The sequence below is a fragment of the Dendrobates tinctorius genome, unplaced genomic scaffold, assembly GCF_039654945.1.
Source record: "Dendrobates tinctorius isolate UK_male_01 unplaced genomic scaffold, ASM3965494v1 ptg000138l, whole genome shotgun sequence".
Lineage (NCBI taxonomy): Eukaryota > Metazoa > Chordata > Amphibia > Anura > Dendrobatidae > Dendrobates > Dendrobates tinctorius.
Genome location: NW_027361806.1, coordinates 8,514,546 through 8,534,826, shown reverse-complemented (window position 1 = coordinate 8,534,826; position 20,281 = coordinate 8,514,546). Strand labels below are relative to the sequence as shown.

The following is a 20,281-nucleotide window of genomic DNA, read 5'->3' as shown; positions in this document are numbered from 1 at the left end:
ACAGCTATGAGGCATACAGGTAAGATTAGTTTAACCATTCTATTACCTGTATGCCCATAGTAATAGCTTAAAAGCGTCCAGGAGGGACAGATTCCCTTTAAGGCAGGGGAAGAACTCTTCTTCTGTAATCCTACTGGAAACCCCACAGCATGACTGTGCGTTGTCGATGGCTGCAATGCCTGTGGGTCTGGCATACACCTCAGTCTATCAAATTCCAGCACCGGCCATGTCCAATAAACTACCTATCAGTCAAACACTGTGGGGTTAGACAATGCACTGTACTACATAAGTTGTACAGTGAATTATCAATGAGAACAAAGGATTGTATGTTCATGCAGCATGTAATGGGTGGATGCCGTCAATTATATCACGACAATGAGACTCATTATAGAGACTGGAACTGTGAGGTCAGTGCAGGTTCGGATGTAGTAAGTTACATTGTTCTTTTCTAAAAAGCTGCCAAAATTTTCTAGATGTATCATTATTGTGTTCTGAACACAGAAAGTTTGGTAAAGTTTTAACATAGATATTATCCAACTTTTCTACTAAAATGTTACTTTAGTCCCAAATTTTCCATTTTCACAACAATTAGTAGGGGAAAATGTGATACTGTATAGGCCGGGGTCACACTTGCGAGAAACTTGAGCGAGTCTCACCCATCAATACCCGGCACTGTTGCTGGCACTCGGAACCAGAGTGTGCGGCTGCATGTATTTCTATGCAGCTGAACGCTCTGGTCCGAGTACCGGCGTTAGTGCCGGGTATTGATGCCAGAGACTCGCATCACACTCGTAAGTGTGACCCCGGCCATACACTTTCTCACAAAAACAATAATAGCATGTTTGATTGCCATACAAAGGTGCCCAAGCCAACATTATTCTTCAGGTGAGTACGATATTAGCAATACCAGATTTATAAAAGTTTTTGTTTTGCTTCTTTTGCGCACTAGAAGCTATTTTTTTTTAAAGAAAGTTTTTAGATTATCATCCTCATAATCAGAGACCTATTCTTTTTTTGCTAACAGTGGTATATGAGGGTTGTTTTTTACTGGATGAGTTGAAGCTTTCAGTGCATGTTTATACGTATTTATCTTTTTATACCGTAATCACCATATGGGTTATATATCCGGACAGTTTTAACTCCAGCCATTCCAAATACAGTGATACTATTTAGTGGTGGCTTTTCTATACATAAAAAAGCATTTTTAATAGTGAAAGATTTTTCTGTGATTATTTTTTTAATTATTTTTTTTAACCTTTTTATTTTGTCCCATCATGGAGAGTGAACATTTTACATATTATTCTCTGGTCTAATGCGCTGCCATTCTTCTGTTATGCTGTGCATTAACCCCATCACCACTGAGCCCGTTTCCACCTTCATGACCACGTCAAATGTTACAATTCTGACCAGTGTCACTTTATGATGTAATAACTCTGGAACGCTTCAACTGATCCCACCGATTCTGAGATTGTTTTTTCGTGGCATATTATACTTCCTGGCAGTGGTAAAATTTCTTCTATAAGACTTGCGTTTATTTGTAAAAAAAAATTAATGAAAATTTATTGAAATTTTTTGCAGTTTTCTTTATTTTCTTGCCATTAAATGAAAGCGTTATATGTCACAAAGCATAGTTAATAAATACAATTTCTCATATGTCTACAATACATCAGCACAAGTTTTGAAACATAATTTTTTTTGTTAGCAAGTTGCAAGGGTTAAAAGTTTTCCAACAAAATTTACAAAACCATTTTTTTAGGGACCATATCAAATTTGAAGTGACTTTGAGGCATCTATATGACAGAAAATACCCAAAAGTGACACCATTCCAAAAAATGCACACCTTATTTTTCACAAGGGTAACAGGAGAAATTGCACCATACAGTTTGTTGTGCAATTTGTCCTGAGTATGCTGATACCCAATATGTGGATGAAAACTACTGTTTGGGCACACGGCAGGTTTTGGAAGTGAGGGAGCACCATTTGACTTTTTGAATGCAAAATTTGCTGAAATCATTAGCAGACGCCATGTCGCATTTGGAGAGTCCCTGATGTGCCTAAATAGTGGAAACCGCCCACAAGCGACACCGTTTTGGAAACTAGATGCCTCAGAGAACTTATCTAGATATGTTGTGAGCATCTTGAACCCCCAGTTGCATCATAAAAGTTTATAACTTTGAGCCATGAGACTAAAACATCACATTTATCCCACAAAAATGTTTTTTTAGCCCCAATTTTTTATTTTCACAAGGGTAACATGAGAAAATGGACCCCAAAATTTGTTTTGCATTTTCTCCTGAGTATGTACATACCCCATAAGTGAGGGAAAATTACTTTTTAGGTGCACAGCAGAGCTCAGAAAGGAAGGAGTGACGTTTTGGAATGCAGACTTTGATGGAATGGACTGCGGGTGTCATGTCACATCTGGAGAGCCCCTGATGTGCCTAAACAGTCAAAAAGCCAACAAGTGACACTATTTTGAAAGCTAGACCTCTCAAGGAATTTATCTAGATGTGTGGTGAGCACCTTGAAGCCATAAGTGCTTCACAGAATTTTACAATGTTGATCTGTGAAAATGGAAAAATATATTTTTCCCACAAATATTGTTTTAGCCACAAATTTTTCATTTTTACAAGGAAAGGAGAAAATGGACCTCAATTTCTCCTGACTACACCAATACCCCATATGTGGTTGAAAACTACTTTTAAGGCACAGTGCAAAGCTCAGAAGTGAAGAAGCACCATATTGGAGTTCAGATTTTGTTGGACTCATTTGAGGGTGCTATGTCACATTGGCAAAGCCCCTGAGGTGCCAGAACAGCAGACCCTCCCCATAAGAGAATCCATTTTACAAACAACAGTTGTCAATGAATTCATCAAGGGGTTTAGTGATCAGATTGACACCACAGGTGAGTCACCGAATTTTATACCATTTGGCAGTGAAGAAAAAAATAATTACATTTTTAACACAAAATGTTTTATTAGCCCTAGATTTTACATTTTCACGAGGGAAAATGGGCTAAAATGGGACCAAAATTTGTCCCACAATTTCTGCTGAATGAGGCAATATAATACTGCTTAGCCATGGGACAAAATTCTGGAGGGACGGAGTGCTATTTGCCTCCTGGAGTGCAGATTGTCCTACAATAGTTTACAGACTCCATATGCAGAACCTCTAAGTGCTAGAAGAGCAGAATTCCCCACTCATATTAGCCTATTTTGGAAATTATACTCCTTTGGAAATTTATCTACAGGTGTAGTGACGATTTTGACTCCATGGGTGTTTTCCAGAAACAAGCAGCAGTGGATGCTGCGGAGTGAAAATTACAAACCTCCATTGTAGTCCCCAGTATGTTGTAGTGACCAGTACATTGTAGTCTCCAGTACATCATAGTGTCCAGTACTTTGTAGTGCCCATACATTGTGCCTAGCTCATGCACCTGTAAATTAGGCATGCTGTTATCGCTACCGAAATTCCAAACGTGGGTGCTAACTGTGGATTAGGCACACTACGGCTCAGAAGGGAAGGGATATTTCAACTTGGGAGCGCAGAATTTGCTGAATTTGTTTTGGGGGAGCGAGGATCCATTTTACTTTTACAGAGCCTTTATGCTACCAGTAACGTGGAAACTCCCTATATTTTCATCAACAGATGACTGACCTGAGTGGGGACTTGCTTTTTGTGGATTGAGTTAAAGCTTTTATTGAGAACATTTTACATAACATTTGGGATTACATTTATCTGGTGCTCTACGCAGAGCACTTAGATCAGGGTTTCCATCTAAATTTCCGAATGACGTGATTGAGATGAAACCCTGGAAGGATCCATTCACTATAATGAAGCAACAGAGTTACTCTGGACTCCATCTGGCCACTGTTCAGCATTTGTTCTTTTTATCAGTGGTGCACAAAACTGTGGCTGATGGCACTTTTATGCATGCCTTAAAAATACGGACAGTGCTGGATAACAAGTCAGACGATGTCAACAGTGCATCCATCTGCCTCATTGTAGGGAATATTCTACTGGGGTTTCCATCTCAATCATGTATTTAAGAGATTTACACAAAAACCCCAGAGTAAGCACTCTCCATAGAGAGCAGGGTAAATGTGAGCCAAGCCTTACTGCAGTCTTTGGTAGGCAGAATGAACAAATCAACAGCAGGTGAAAAATTGATATTTATTTTTTATGCCCCTCTTCGTGTGTTAGAAGTGATTAGACGACTTAATTCTTTGGGTTGGTGCAATTCCAGCAATACCAAATTTATATTGTGTTTTTTTTTGTTTGACTGCAGTCATACACTAAAAGACAATTTTTTTGGTAAAAACTATTTTTTGCATCACCATATTTTCAGAGCTCTAATTTTTCCATATTTTGGCCTACAGAGTCATGAGAGGGCTTGTTTTTTCGAACACATGACATTTTGATTGCTTTCTATTCCGATTTTTGGGAAGTAGAATGATCAAGACCATGAATTCAGGAACTGTTTTTTTTAATGTCATTCCACGTGTGGTAAAATTGATAAAGCAGCTTTATTTCTCTGGTCAGTATGATTACAGTGATACCATATTTATATAATTTTTTTAATGTTTTGGCGCTTTTACATAATAAAAACTATTTTATAGAAAAAAATAATTATTTTTGCACAGCTATAACTTATTTTTCTGCTCATGGCGCTGTATGGTGGCTTATTTATTGTGGAACAAGATGACGTTTTCAGAGATGCCACACTTATTTACATTCATCTTTTTGATCGTGTTTTTTTCCACTTTTTGTTTGATGGTATGATGATAAAGCATTCTTTTTTGCCTTGCTTTTTATTATTTTTTTACAGTGTTCTCTCTCTTATACATATATAACACTTTTTTTACTATTATTATTATTTTTATATATATTTTTTAAATATCACTTTAATTTGTCTCACTATGGGACTTTCACTTTTTACCATCCGATCGCTTATAAAGCATAGCAATGCAGGAGCATTGCAATGCTTTATAAACTGTCAGCGCTGCAATGACAGACAAACTCGCTGCACCATGATTTGAGCATGATCTAGCATATTTGCCGGCTGTAGTGACCCAGATGTCGTCGGGGGGGCACCAATCAGAGGGCAGAGGGGGCTCCCTCCCTCTGCATGCGTGTTAAATGCTGTGATCGGTAAATTGCTGGGAGACGTGTGGGCATCGCTCCTGGCAGTGCTGTCAAAATCAGCTGACACTCGACGGTGATCGCCCGCGCACAGTCTCCTGTATACAGGTAATCGCCATGACGTGGGGAAAATGAGTATTTAATACACTGACGATTTTGCAAGTTTTCCCATGTACAAAGAATGGAGAGGTATGTAATTTTTATTGTAGGTACACTTCAACTGTGAGAGCCAGAATCTTAAAAAAAAATTCCAGAAAATCACATTATTTGAAATAAGTATTTGATACAATAGAAAAACAGAACTTATTATTTGATGCAGAATCCTTTGTTTGCATTTACAGAGGTCAGACGTTTCTTGTGGCTCTTGACCAAGTTTGAAAATGACAAAAATCTTGGCACTCAATATGTGAAATATTCAGACACTTTTATTTTGTGCATCCAGACAGAAAGGTTTAAACGTTTTCGGTCCAGCATAGGACCTTCATCAGAAAAATCTTGTTTACTGAAATAAATAAATCCTTGCAATGGTAGCCAAAAGAAGGACAAAGTAGAGAGTCTGGATGGCTAGTCATTTTTGATTGATGGGTTGGATACCCGACTTGAGCACCAACAACCAAACTATTCCTGAGTGCCGTGCTCTCTTTATAGTCTTGACCAAGTTTGCACACACTGCAGCAGGGATTTTGGCCCACTCCTCCATACAGATCTTCTCCAGATCTTTCGGGACTGTCGCTGGGCAACATTGAGTTTCAGCTCCCTCCAAAGATTTTCTATTGGTTTCAGGTTTGGAGACTGGCTAATCCACTCCAGGACCTTGAAATGCTTCTTTCGGAGCAAACCCTTTGTTGCCCTGTGTGTTTCATGTCATTATTATGCTGGAAGTCCTCCTAGCCACAGCGCATCTTCAATGCTATTACTGAGGTAAGGAGGTTGTTGGCCAAAATCTCACAATACATGACCCCATCTATCCTCCCTTCAATTCGGTGCAGTTATCCTGTCTCCTTTGCAGAAAAGCACATCCACAGCATGATATTTCCTCACCATGCTTCACAGTTGGGACAATGTTCTTGAGGTTATACTAATCCTTTTTCTTCCAAACATGGTGAGTAGAGCTAATATATTCCTTGTAGATTGTGAGCCCTCGTGGGCAGGGTGCTCTCCCCTTCCTTCTCCTGTACCAGTCGTGACTTGTATTGTTTAAGATTACTGTACTTGTTGTTTATTATGTAAACCCCTCCTCACATGTAAAGCGCCATGGAAAAAATAGCGCTATAATAATAAATAATAATAATACTAAAAAGTTCTATTGCGGTCTCATCTGACCACCTGACCTCCCATGCCTCCTCTGGATCATTCAGATGGTTATTGGCCAACTTTAAACGGGTCTGGAAATATGCTGGCTTGAGAATGGGGTCTTGTGTGCCGTGCAGGATTTTAATCCATGACAGCATAGCGTGATATTAACAGTAATATTTGAGACTGTGGTCCTAGATCTCTTTAGGTAATTGACTAGTCCCTCACACTTAGTTCTGGGCTGATTCTTGACCTTTCTCAGAATCATCCTTACCCCACGAGGTGAGAGTTTGCATGGAGCGCCAGACCAAGGAAGATTGACAGTGATCTTGCCTTTCTTCCATTTTCTAATAATAGCGCCAACAGTTGTTGCTTTCTCACCAAGGTGCTTGCATATTGTCCCGTAGGCCATCCCAGCCTTGTGCAGGTCTACAATTTTGTCTTAGGGTGTCCTTAGAGAGATCCTTGGTCTTGGCCATGGTGAAGAGGTTGGAGTGTTATTAATTGAGTGTGTGGGCAATTGTCTTTTATACAGGTAACGCGTTCAATCAGGTGCAATTAATACAGGTAATGAGTGCAGAATAGGAAGGCTTCATAAATAAAAACTAACAGGTCTGTGAGAGCCAGAATTCTTGTTGGTTGGTAGGTGATCAAATACTTATTTCATACAATAAAATGCAACTTAATTATTTATGAATCACACATTGTGATTTTCTGCTTTTTTTTCAGATTCTGTCTCTCACAGTTGAAGTATACCTATGATACAATTTACAGACCTCTCTATTTTATGAAAGTGGGAAAACTTGGAAAATTGGCAGTGTATCAAACACTTATTTTCCCTACTGCATCCGTTGAGAAGTACCATACTTCCCGACCATGATGTATATATACTGCAAATGTCAGGAAGGAGTTAAACCTGTCAGGTTTAGACTACCCCATGGCCTGATAGACCTGCTTATGATAAGGTTTAACAAGCCACCATAGTAGCAGAGAACAAGGCTATTATTTGGCTTCCCAGAGGTTGTTGGCACAGTGAAAGGGCAAAAGAAGGAGCCGCACGATAAAGTGCAAATACAAATATAAAGACCACGCTATATAGTAAATAGTTAGATATACCTATGTAACTGACTAATTGTAAAACAAGGCATAAGTAAAATAATGGTGTTAGATGTATCAAACCAATAATGCTGTTGAATCCAAGACCAATGTCACGATCCATTTTTGGATCTGTCAGTTTGGGACGCTCACTTATAAACCTTTTTCCTTTCAGGCCATCGGGGGTTAATATTAGTTTTCCCTCCGGTGGCCGCTGGTGTTACTACATGTTTAGTTAGTCTGCGTGTGCTGGTGGTGACCACTCCCTCCTTCCTATATAAGGTCACCTGGTGCATCAGCTGAGTGTTGGTTATGACAGGTCCTTATTGGATATCAACCCGTGGTGAAGACTGGAGCTACCTTGTGCAGTGGTGGTTCAGCTTGTTGGGAGCAGTGGTGGTTCTGCTAAAGAGAGGAGCTTTCTGGAGCAGTGATGATTCTGCTGAAAGCTGAGTTCAGGAGCCTTACTCTGCTGTACGGTGCATTGGCAGCAGAGAAAGCTAAGTGTTGTTTTGTTTACCCCTGTCTGTCGTATCTCCCCTTGCTGTTTTATTAGTGCAGTGGTGGGACGAGTGTCCGCACTTACCAATTCCCTAGTGAGGGATAGATGCAGGGTAAGTGAGGGACAAGGTATCCTGCTCAGCGACAGGTCGAGAGAACCTGTATAGGGACGTCAGGTTAGTCCAGGACTCAGCCGCAGCAGAGTGCAGGATGTGTTCCTTTTCCCATTCCCTATAGCAGTGCCCACCATTGTAATTGTGTCCCTGGTGTCCCCTTGTTTGTCTTGTTGTTTGGTGACCAACCGGTCGTCGGGTCGCGCCACACAGGGCCAGTCACATATTGTGACAATCAAAGGTAGCAGAATCAGCTGAGAATGTCAGTGGAGGAGAACCCCAAGCGTATCGCTGCTCAAGACAGCTTCATCAGGGGAAAGACGTTGTAGTATACAGCTTATATTTGCTCAGCCTATACCTACTGGCATACGAAAGCAATGTATTACTCAGAGCTGCCTTTTTATGGCATTGAGGATTAAGTAAATAACACCCTCAAGCGAGTACAGGCTGTGTGAGTATCAGCTGTATACTACAGCCAACACCGTGCTGCAGCAGACACGATCGGAGCCCCACCGATCAGCCGAAAACAGGTCCAGTGGTCGCTGGATGTAAACTCATTAAACACAGATACTGATCCTAGCTCCAATGAATGTGTAGCAGCTGCTGTTGAGCACTGCAAAACATTTCCTAACCTTTTGATCTGGAGTTGTGCTGCAGGACCTGGCAGAGGCCACTACACATAGGAGATGCATATTTTCCTGTATGACACAGTGATGTAGCAGCTACACAGAGCAAAATTTAGACGAATGACCTCTGTCGCTGTAATATCCCTACCAAAATGTAACAATACACAGTGCCATAATGGAATTTTTCTAAGTGGACCCAGACCTTATTTCAGTTTTACACCCCTGATATAAGTAATACCTTTATTAGCTAATCAGAAATATATATTGCAACCGTTCAGAGCACAGAGACCCCTATGTCTGGCAAGTATGGAATGAGCATGAGGAATCTATGAAACAAAATGAAATGCAAGAATAATCTGATATTCTTCTTGATGCTAATGAAAAATATGTAGATGACATAATTCAGCGACGACTTATTAATATTCAAAGTTATAGGCCTGAGGCTGCTGAATTGGACTGATCATATTACAAACATTCATGATTTAAGTTATCACTGTAACGGTGGCCACAAACACCTGAAACTGACCACTACAAGGCCAATTGCCATTTCAACATATTGCTACAATGCAGGAGGGCAGAGCTTTAGCAGTTTTACCTCCACAACATCACCGCTGCACCGAGTGGCTGAATCCGAATTCACATCATTGTTCACACAAGATTCAATCAAATCTACTAGATGTGGAATCTGCTAAATGTGGACACTGATGTGGATGGTGAATTCCATCCAACCAAGATCTCAGTACAAAGTCTTCTCACAGCTCCAGCAATCAAAATTGTGACCATGTCAGTAATTGGTGAGTAACTATAGGAATCATCTGTATAATTCTCTATAATCCAGGATGAGATTCATGGAGATTTTATAGTGAGATCCACAAATAACAAAAGGAGCAAAACAGTATGTAAATATCATATTTTATTCCTGCAGATGTAACAGTACCCACTATGGCACCAAGCACAGAACAAACTACTACTCCAATATCAACCACCACAGGACCAACTGCAACTACCACTCAGGGTCCCACCAGCACTGAGCCTCCAACTACCACACAGCCTCCGACTACCACACAGCCTCCGACTACCACACAGCCTCCAACTACCACACAGCCTCCAACTACCACACAGCCTCCAACTACCACAGAGCCTCCAACTTCCACAGAGCCTCCAACTACCACAGAGCCTCCAACTACCACACAGCCTCCCACTACCACGGAGCCTCCCACTACCACAGAGCCTCCAACTACTACACAGCCTCCCACAACCACAGAGCCTCCAACCACCACACAGCTTCCAACAACCACAGAGCCTCCCACTACCACAGAGCCTTCAACTACCACACAGCCTCCCACTACCATGGAGCCTCCCACTACCACAGAGCCTCCAACTATCACACAGCCTCCCACAACCACAGAGCCTCCAACCACCACACAGCTTCCAACAACCACAGAGCCTCCCACTACCACAGAGCCTTCAACTATCACACAGCCTCCCACTACCACGGAGACTCCCACTACCACAGAGCCTCCAACTACTACACAGCCTCCCACAACCACAGAGCCTCCAACTACTACACAGCCTCCCACAACCACAGAGCCTCCAACTACTACACAGCCTCCAACTACTACACAGCCTCCCACAACCCCACAGCCTCCCAGTACCACAGAGCCTCCCACTACCACAGAGCCTCCAACTACCACACAGCCTCCCACTACCACAGAGCCTCCAACTACCACACAGCCTCCCATTACCACAGAGCCTCCAACTACCACACAGCCTCCCACTACCACAGAGCCTCCAACTACCACACAGCCTCCCACTACCACGGAGCCTCCCACTACCACAGAGCCTCCAACTACTACACAGCCTCCCACAACCACAGAGCCTCCAACTACCACACAGCCTCCCATTACCACAGAGCCTCCAACTACCACACAGCCTCCCACTACCACAGAGCCTCCAACTACCACACAGCCTCCCACTACCACGGAGCCTCCCACTACCACAGAGCCTCCAACTACTACACAGCCTCCCACAACCACAGAGCCTCCAACCACCACACAGCTTCCAACAACCACAGAGCCTCCCACTACCACAGAGCCTTCAACTATCACACAGCCTCCCACTACCACAGAGACTCCCACTACCACAGAGCCTCCAACTACTACACAGCCTCCCACAACCACAGAGCCTCCAACTACTACACAGCCTCCCACAACCACAGAGCCTCCAACTACTACACAGCCTCCAACTACTACACAGCCTCCCACAACCACACAGCCTCCCAGTACCACAGAGCCTCCCACTACCACAGAGCCTCCAACTACCACACAGCCTCCCACTACCACAGAGCCTCCAACTACCACACAGCCTCCCATTACCACAGAGCCTCCAACTACCACACAGCCTCCCACTACCACAGAGCCTCCAACTACCACACAGCCTCCCACTACCACGGAGCCTCCCACTACCACAGAGCCTCCAACTACTACACAGCCTCCCACAACCACAGAGCCTCCAACTACCACACAGCCTCCCATTACCACAGAGCCTCCAACTACCACACAGCCTCCCACTACCACAGAGCCTCCAACTACCACACAGCCTCCCACTACCACGGAGGCTCCCACTACCACAGAGCCTACAACTACTACACAGCCTCCCACAACCACAGAGCCTCCAACCACCACACAGCTTCCAACAACCACAGAGCCTCCCACTACCACAGAGCCTTCAACTATCACACAGCCTCCCACTACCACGGAGACTCCCACTACCACAGAGCCTCCAACTACTACACAGCCTCCCACAACCACAGAGCCTCCAACTACTACACAGCCTCCCACAACCACAGAGCCTCCAACTACTACACAGCCTCCAACTACTACACAGCCTCCCACAACCACACAGCCTCCCAGTACCACAGAGCCTCCCACTACCACAGAGCCTCCAACTACCACACAGCCTCCCACTACCACAGAGCCTCCAACTACCACACAGCCTCCCATTACCACAGAGCCTCCAACTACCACACAGCCTCCCACTACCACAGAGCCTCCAACTACCACACAGCCTCCCACTACCACGGAGCCTCCCACTACCACAGAGCCTCCAACTACTACACAGCCTCCCACAACCACAGAGCCTCCAACCACCACACAGCTTCCAAAAACCACAGAGCCTCCCACTACCACAGAGCCTTCAACTACCACACAGCCTCCCACTACCATGGAGCCTCCCACTACCACAGAGCCTCCAACTATCACACAGCCTCCCACAACCACAGAGCCTCCAACCACCACACAGCTTCCAACAACCACAGAGCCTCCCACTACCACAGAGCCTTCAACTATCACACAGCCTCCCACTACCACGGAGACTCCCACTACCACAGAGCCTCCAACTACTACACAGCCTCCCACAACCACAGAGCCTCCAACTACTACACAGCCTCCCACAACCACAGAGCCTCCAACTACTACACAGCCTCCAACTACTACACAGCCTCCCACAACCACACAGCCTCCCAGTACCACAGAGCCTCCCACTACCACAGAGCCTCCAACTACCACACAGCCTCCCACTACCACAGAGCCTCCAACTACCACACAGCCTCCCATTACGACAGAGCCTCCAACTACCACACAGCCTCCCACTACCACAGAGCCTCCAACTACCACACAGCCACCCACTACCACGGAGCCTCCCACTACCACAGAGCCTCCAACTACTACACAGCCTCCCACAACCACAGAGCCTCCAACCACCACACAGCTTCCAACAACCACAGAACCTCCCACTACCACAGAGCCTTCAACTACCACACAGCCTCCCACTACCATGGAGCCTCCCACTACCACAGAGCCTCCAACTATCACACAGCCTCCCACAACCACAGAGCCTCCAACCACCACACAGCTTCCAACAACCACAGAGCCTCCCACTACCACAGAGCCTTCAACTATCACACAGCCTCCCACTACCACGGAGACTCCCACTACCACAGAGCCTCCAACTACTACACAGCCTCCCACAACCACAGAGCCTCCAACTACTACACAGCCTCCTACAACCACAGAGCCTCCAACTACTACACAGCCTACAACTACTACACAGCCTCCCACAACCACACAGCCTCCCAGTACCACAGAGCCTCTCACTACCACAGAGCCTCCAACTACCAAACAGCCTCCCACTACCACAGAGCCTCCAACTACCACACAGCCTCCCATTACCACAGAGCCTCCAACTACCACACAGCCTCCCACTACCACAGAGCCTCCAACTACCACACAGCCTCCCACTACCACACAGCCTCCTACTACCACAGAGCCTCCAACAACTACACAGCCTCCCACAACCACACAGCCTCCCACTACCACAGAACCTCCAACTACCACACAGCCTCCCACTACCACAGAGTCTCCCACCACCACAGAGCCTCCAACTACCACACAGCCTCCCTCTACCACTCAGCCTCCCACTACCACTCAGCCTCCAACTGCCACAGAGCTTCCCACTACCTCACAGTCTCCCACTACCACTGTGCCTACAACTACCACACGGCCTCCCACTACCACACAGCCTCCAACTACAACACAGCCTCCCACCAGCACTGAGTCTCCAACTACCACACAGCCTCCAACTACCACACAACCTCCCACCAGCACTGAGCCTCCAACTACCACACAGCCTCCAACTACCACACAACCTCCCAGCAGCACTGAACCTCCAACTACCACACAGCCTCCAACTACTGCACAGCCTCCCACAAGCACTGAGCCTCCAACTACCACACAGCCTCCAACTACCACACAACCTCCCAGCAGCACTGAGCCTCCAACTACCACACAGCCTCCAACTACTACACAGCCTCCCACGAGCACTGAGCCTCCGACTACCACACAACCTCCCACCAGCACTGACCCTCCAACTACCACACAGCCTCCAACTACAACACAGCCTCTCACCAGCACTGAGCCTCCGACTACCACACAACCTCCCACCAACACTGAGCCTCCATCTACCACACAGCCTCCAACTACAACACAGCCTCCCACCAGCACTGAGCCTCCAACTACCACAAAGCCTCCAACGACCACACAGCCTCCCACCAGCACTGAGCCTCCAACTATGACACAACGTCCCACCAGCACTGAGCCTCCAACTACCACACAGCCTCCAACGACCACACAGCCTCCCACCAGCACTGAGCCTCCAACTACTACACAACCTCCCACCAGCACTGAGCCTCCAACTACCACACAGCCTCCCACAAGCACAGAGCCTCCGACTACCACACAACCTCCCACCACAACTGAGCCTCCAACTACTACACAACCTCCCACCAGCACTGAGCCGCCAACTATCACACAACCTCCCACCACAACTGAGCCTCCAACTACCACAGAGCCTCCTTCCAGCACTGAGCCTCCAACTACCACACAGCCTCCCACCAACACTGAGCCTCTAATTACCACACAGCCTACAACTACAACTCAGTCTCCCACCAGCACTGAGCCTCCAACTACTACACAGCCTCCCACCAGCACTGAGCCTCCAACTTCCACACAGCCTCCCACCAGCTCTGAGCCTCCAACTACAACACAGCTTCCAACTACTACACAACCTCCCACCAGCACTGAGCCTCCAACTACCACACAGCCTCCAACTACAACACAGCCTCCCACGAGCACTGAGCCTCCAACTACCACACAGCCTCCAACGACCACACAGCCTCCCACCAGCACTGAGCCTGCAACTACCACACAGCCTCCCACAAGCACAGAGTCTCCGACTACCACACAACCTCCCACCACAACTGAGCCTTCAACTACTACACAACCTCCCACCAGCACTGAGCCTCCAACTATCACACAACCTCCCACCACAACTGAGCCTCCAACTACCACAGAGCCTCCTTCCAGCACTGAGCCTCCAACTACCACACAGCCTCCCACCAACACTGAGCCTCTAATTACCACACAGCCTACAACTACAACTCAGTCTCCCACCAGCACTGAGCCTCCAACTACTACACAGCCTCCCACCAGCACTGAGCCTCCAACTTCCACACAGCCTCCCACCAGCTCTGAGCCTCCAACTACAACACAGCTTCCGACTACTACACAACCTCCCACCAGCACTGAGCCTCCAACTACCACACAGCCTCCAACTACAACACAGCCTCCCACGAGCACTGAGCCTCCAACTACCACACAGCCTCCAACTACAACACAGCCTCCTACCAGCACTGAGCCTCCATCTACCACACAACCTCCAACCAGCACTGAGCCTCCAACTACCACACAGCCTCCAACCAGCACTGAGCCTCCAACTACCACACAACCTCGCACCAGTACTGAGCCTCCAACTACCACACAGCCTCCAACTACCACACAGCCTCCCACCAGCACAGGACCTTCAACTACTACACGACGTACAACAACAACCTCAGGACCAGGAACACCAACCCTGGGACCTGCAACAAATCAGCCACAAGGTAAAGAGACCAGTAACACAGATACATAGCACTGGTAATTTTTAATTTATCGTGGATATTTTGGCTTAGCAGAAAATATATTGAATTTAACAGCTAGGGTTTTTTTGCCGTCAACCAAAAAAAGAGATTCTAGCTTAGGTAAAAGATACAATTCGTTTTATTAACATGAATAATTAAAATCAATACAAACAACAATTAATTAACAGGTGATGAAAAAGACCTCCTGGGGGGAAGTGCAGAGAGGCTATTTATTCACCCCACAGCAATCCCAAATGAATGGAGCCTTAGGGTCCCGTTACACTTGGCGACGCACCAGAGATCCCGACAATGATACGTCCTGGTAAGGATCGCTGGTGCATCGCTAAATAATCGCTAGTAAGCTGCCAAACAGTCAGATCTCTTCAGCGATGCAGCAACCGTCCAGCGATCCTCGGCGGTCGTTGGTACTTTGTCACACAGCAGCGTTTCTAAATGATTCCAGCCTGCGTCCTGAGTTCTGCGTCGATGAAAAAATGGCCCAGGACATTCGAGTACGATCAGTGATATCCGGGGGGGGGGGGGGGGGCGGTTGCCGCTGCGTGTCACACAAAGCGAGATCGCTGGCGAGGTCGCTGTTGAATCACAAAATCGGTGACGCTTCAGCGATCTCGCTATGTGAGTAAGGGGCTTAATTTAGACAGGTAAAGATAGTAGTATCAAAGCTAAAAAAGTTTTAGTATTGCAAAGATATAAAGTACTATGTGCTATTGTAAACTTATAATTATTATATATAGAAAAAGGACTTAGCAGTCCTGTGTATTAAACAAGGAAATGGCAAAGTGTTTAACCATAGGCATTGTGAATAATGAAAGGAAGCATGAATGCTAAATATTTATAAACCTGCCAATGTTTAAATTACATATAACATAAGTACCAGTAGTAGGCAAACATTTAAAGATAACCCATAAAGGTAGGTACCTCACCTGAGTAAATAGGGCAATGCAGTCCAAGAATAGACTTAGTACAGTCGCACCTCCCCAACCCCTACGCCGTTTTACATTAAAGCTTCTGGGGGTGTATATTATGTATATAATTTTGCTCCATTTTGTTTTTCTACAGGAGTTGCTGCTCCAGCCTCTATCCCTGCCTTTGGGATTGCCCTAATTGTTCTGGTCATTGTCGTTATCGTTATTGTACCTGTATGCTTTATTGTGGTATGTAGACAAATATTACTGGGGCTCCTATCAATATAATGATGATTACCCCCTGCTTAGTTTGGGGAGCATTTTAAACCTTTCTCATTATAACAAACCCTTCTGCATATTTCCTAAACGGGAGAGCCTCTCAGAACCCTCTCCCTTTTAGGAAAGCTCAGATCTGCGGAATTAAATAAATTGTTATTATGGCAACATGGTTCCTTAAAATGTATTTCACGTCTAGGGAAAGTATTTCTAGTATTTCACACGCCTGATAAAACTGATACAATGTATCCAGTCTAAACAATTCTCTAAGCTACTGTAGGAGAAGCAGCAGTATAAATCCTTTCCCTGTCCTAGACCAGGCTGATAGCTTTTACCTAGACTGATACATTGTAGAAGCTCGGCACTCAAGTGTATATTGTAAACCTTCCCTATACAATTAATAAAAATAATTTGAAGAAAAATTCAGGAAAAATATTCACCTAGCACCACGGGATTTTTTCACAACCCATAGCACGAATACTATATGGAACTCGCGCTTTTCTCTGCAACCTGAGTTTGATAAAGGCTCATGTTGTAGGGTCGAAGCATTGCTACTATTTTTGGGATTGCCTTATAAATAAAATCCATATTTTCCCTGTTTTTTTGAGTGCCGAGTATTTATATAATAATTATTGATACAGAGTGGACCCCATTCTTCAGCACCACATCCTGAGTGGCATACATTCATCCACATTGTAGAAGTCCATCAGCTGTGGAGCAGGACTAGATCAGGAATGAAGCTTCTGAATGTTGACAATGAGCAATGGTCCTAAAGACACAGACATTATTAGTACTGCACTCTTCATTTAATACTGGGATTACTTGTCACAACTCATTTTGTGGAAGTCGTGACAGCTCTGGTTCTGCTTTAATTTAAACATGGCTTTTCCTTTTGGGCCAGCAAGGGTTGATGTCAGTTTCCTTGCTGGCAGCTGCTGTTTTTGCTGGTCAGCTGATGTGGGTGGTGACCACTCCCACCATTCTTTAAATAATCACCTGATGCATCAGCTGACTGTTGGTGATAGAGTTTTTCTCTGGAGACAAGCCAAGGAGTTGGGAGCTCTCTGGTGCTAGCGGGTATCATCTGAGTGAGGTCCTGGTTCCGTATCCTCTGCTGTGTGGAGCTTGCAGCAGAAGCTTGAAAGCTAAGTTTTCTTGTTCCCTGTCTTGGTTTGTCTCACGCTTGTCATTACCCCTGTGTGTACACTATCTGCAGTGGTGATGCTAGCGTCCTTGTCGGACAGTGCACTAGGCAGGGTATAGTGAGGTGACAGCTAGGGACTAGGCACGTGACGGCGGCGGAGGGAAGGACCCACATAGGACTTTAGGGGAGCTTAGCGATAGGCACAGGCTGTGTTAGGAGGTGCCCCATCCCTTGTTCCCTATTGTTAGGGCCTTCCTCTGCCTTTTTCCATCCCCGTTGTTGGTGTTTGTTGTGCTGTCCGCTGGAATGACCCTTGTGGGTCGTGACATTACCTGATTAATGTGAAATACAGAGTGCACAGTGCGATGCATACCAGTGTGATACATCTCATTTTTTATTTGCAGGCTGCCAGATTCACTACTGTGTCCTTTACCTTGCCTAATGTTCGGATCCCCACCTAAAGTTTTGATACTTGCAAAGGTAAGAGAATTTCTGTTGGTTTCTACCCACATGTCCTAAGTGACGGTGTCAGGATCCAGTCGGATTATTGTCACTTTGCACTAACGTCACCCACATGGACACATATTATGTGGCTATATCTCAAAAATACAGAATAGCTGGGAATTATGCTTATGCACAAATCTACAGACAATGGCGGGTATATCAGTCCTGTATCCATCTTATTCAGGGATGTTTTTTTTTTTTCATGCAGAGATGTTGATGTGCGATTCACTGATCAACTGATAAACCAGAAAAAAAGGGACAAACAGCAACGAGAGACGTCCAATATGTCTCAAAGAACACTGCAACAGTAGTGAAAGAACGACTTCTGATCCAGAGATCCTGATAAATCTAAAAACCTGAAAACTAGCAATACAAGAGAAAAGAGAAACAATCTCCATACAGTCTGTGACTATCAGGCCATTCTAAGAGTTATTGTTTCCACAGCTGGAAAGATGCCGAATGAAGACCATTATTATATGTCCTCTGCTCTATAATCTCCTAGTAAGACCCTGCATCACGATTCTGCCATTCCCCAGATTCACTTCCAGTATTGGTGACCACCCACATTTTGCAGACATGTAATTTGCACATAGCTGTGGTCACTGGTAAATGTCTGGGATGAAAGGAGGGTCAGAAATGTAATGCAGGTCTGTGGCTTTGCACTAATGTCTACAATGATTTTGGCCTTGTCAATGGATGGTCAGATAACACACACATGACATCATATGACAAACAGGACAACGGTTCATTTCTACATACAATATCATACCCGTCTGCTGCACATGATGAATAACACAAGCACACCCATGAGCGCTTCATTTATTTATCTTATATGTCTATTTATTGAATGATTTCTCTTTTTTAAATGTTTTATTGAGAGCAACGTGATATTTGTATATATAAATATATGTAATAATTTTCATCATTTTGATATCTAATCTGTGGCCTTCTAAATAAAAAAATATGACAATCAAAGCCAGACGCATTATACATTTTTATAATCTGGCATAAAATGTTGGATTACCATCTGGACTACCGGATGTATATACACATACACAAATCATAACATTTAACTAACATGTGATTTATTAGAAATTGGATTTGCTCCACTTGGTCAGAGCATCAGGTGAGCTCACATTACTTCCCCTATTAATAGCAACTTTGATGCTCAAAGATGACTTTTCATCAAATATCTTATGTTGACTCAGGGGACGGACACTGGCAGCTTGGGGCCCCTGTGCAAGAAATGTATCTGGGCCCCACTCCTTCTATGGTGACAAAGCTATATATGAATAATATAGCCACACACACATTCATGTATATATATATTACATAGTCTCCTTTATTATGTATATTGCCGTCCCTTATTATACAGTTCCCTCTCTTGTTATGTACAGCACCATTCCTTACATATTGGATTATATAGGGCCCTGTTTTTTATTACATACCGTCCTGTCTTGTTAGCTGTATAATGCAATGATGGCTGATGGCGCATGGGAAAGCTTCTTTTGTAATGCAGGAGCTGATGGACTGGTAGTCTGGTCACCGACTCCTCCATCAGCAGTCATTTTATATCTAATAAGAGAGGGGACTATGTAATAAAAGAGGGCACTGTGAATAACAAAAATAACAAGAATACACTATGTAAGAGACAGCACTGTACATAACAGCAGAGGAAGCTATATAATAAGGGATGGCATCATAAAAAGTGACTACACTATATATTGAGGGATGGCACTATACATAATAAGCGAGTACACTATATACTAATGTGCTATACATAATAAATGAGTACACTATATACTAAGGGGCTGTGCTATGTATAACAAGTGAGTACACTATATACTAAGGGACTGTTTTAGACATAATAAGCGATAACAACGTCTTCCTCCACCTCCCCCTGTTCCTTAATCCATTATAAATCCACCTTCCTCCCATCCCATTTCCCCACACCCCTCATTTTCCTCTTCTCCCCGTGTCCCATTATTGTCCCCTCCCCCACCCCAATCTTTGCTCTCTTCACCACCTCCATCATTGCTTTCTCCTCCACCATGCCATCATTGCCCATTCTACCACCTCCATCATTTCCTCCTCCCCCACACCCCCATCTTTGCCCTTTCCACCATCATTGTCCTTTCCACTACCAC

General features: G+C 44.9%; 1 protein-coding gene across 1 annotated transcript in view; it reads left to right on the top strand.

Moving 5' to 3' along the window:
* Positions 1 to 19,109, top strand: part of LOC141048686 (uncharacterized) — a 75,734-nt gene extending 56,625 nt beyond the window's left edge. Inside the window, exons 11-14 of the mRNA XM_073544525.1 lie at positions 9,696 to 15,266; positions 16,365 to 16,459; positions 18,035 to 18,110; positions 18,343 to 19,109. Coding sequence (XP_073400626.1) covers positions 9,696 to 15,266; positions 16,365 to 16,459; positions 18,035 to 18,091 — 5,723 coding nt within the window. The 3' untranslated portion in view covers positions 18,092 to 18,110; positions 18,343 to 19,109. The remainder of the gene's footprint in view (positions 1 to 9,695; positions 15,267 to 16,364; positions 16,460 to 18,034; positions 18,111 to 18,342) is intronic.
* The last annotated feature ends 1,172 nt before the right edge of the window (positions 19,110 to 20,281 follow it).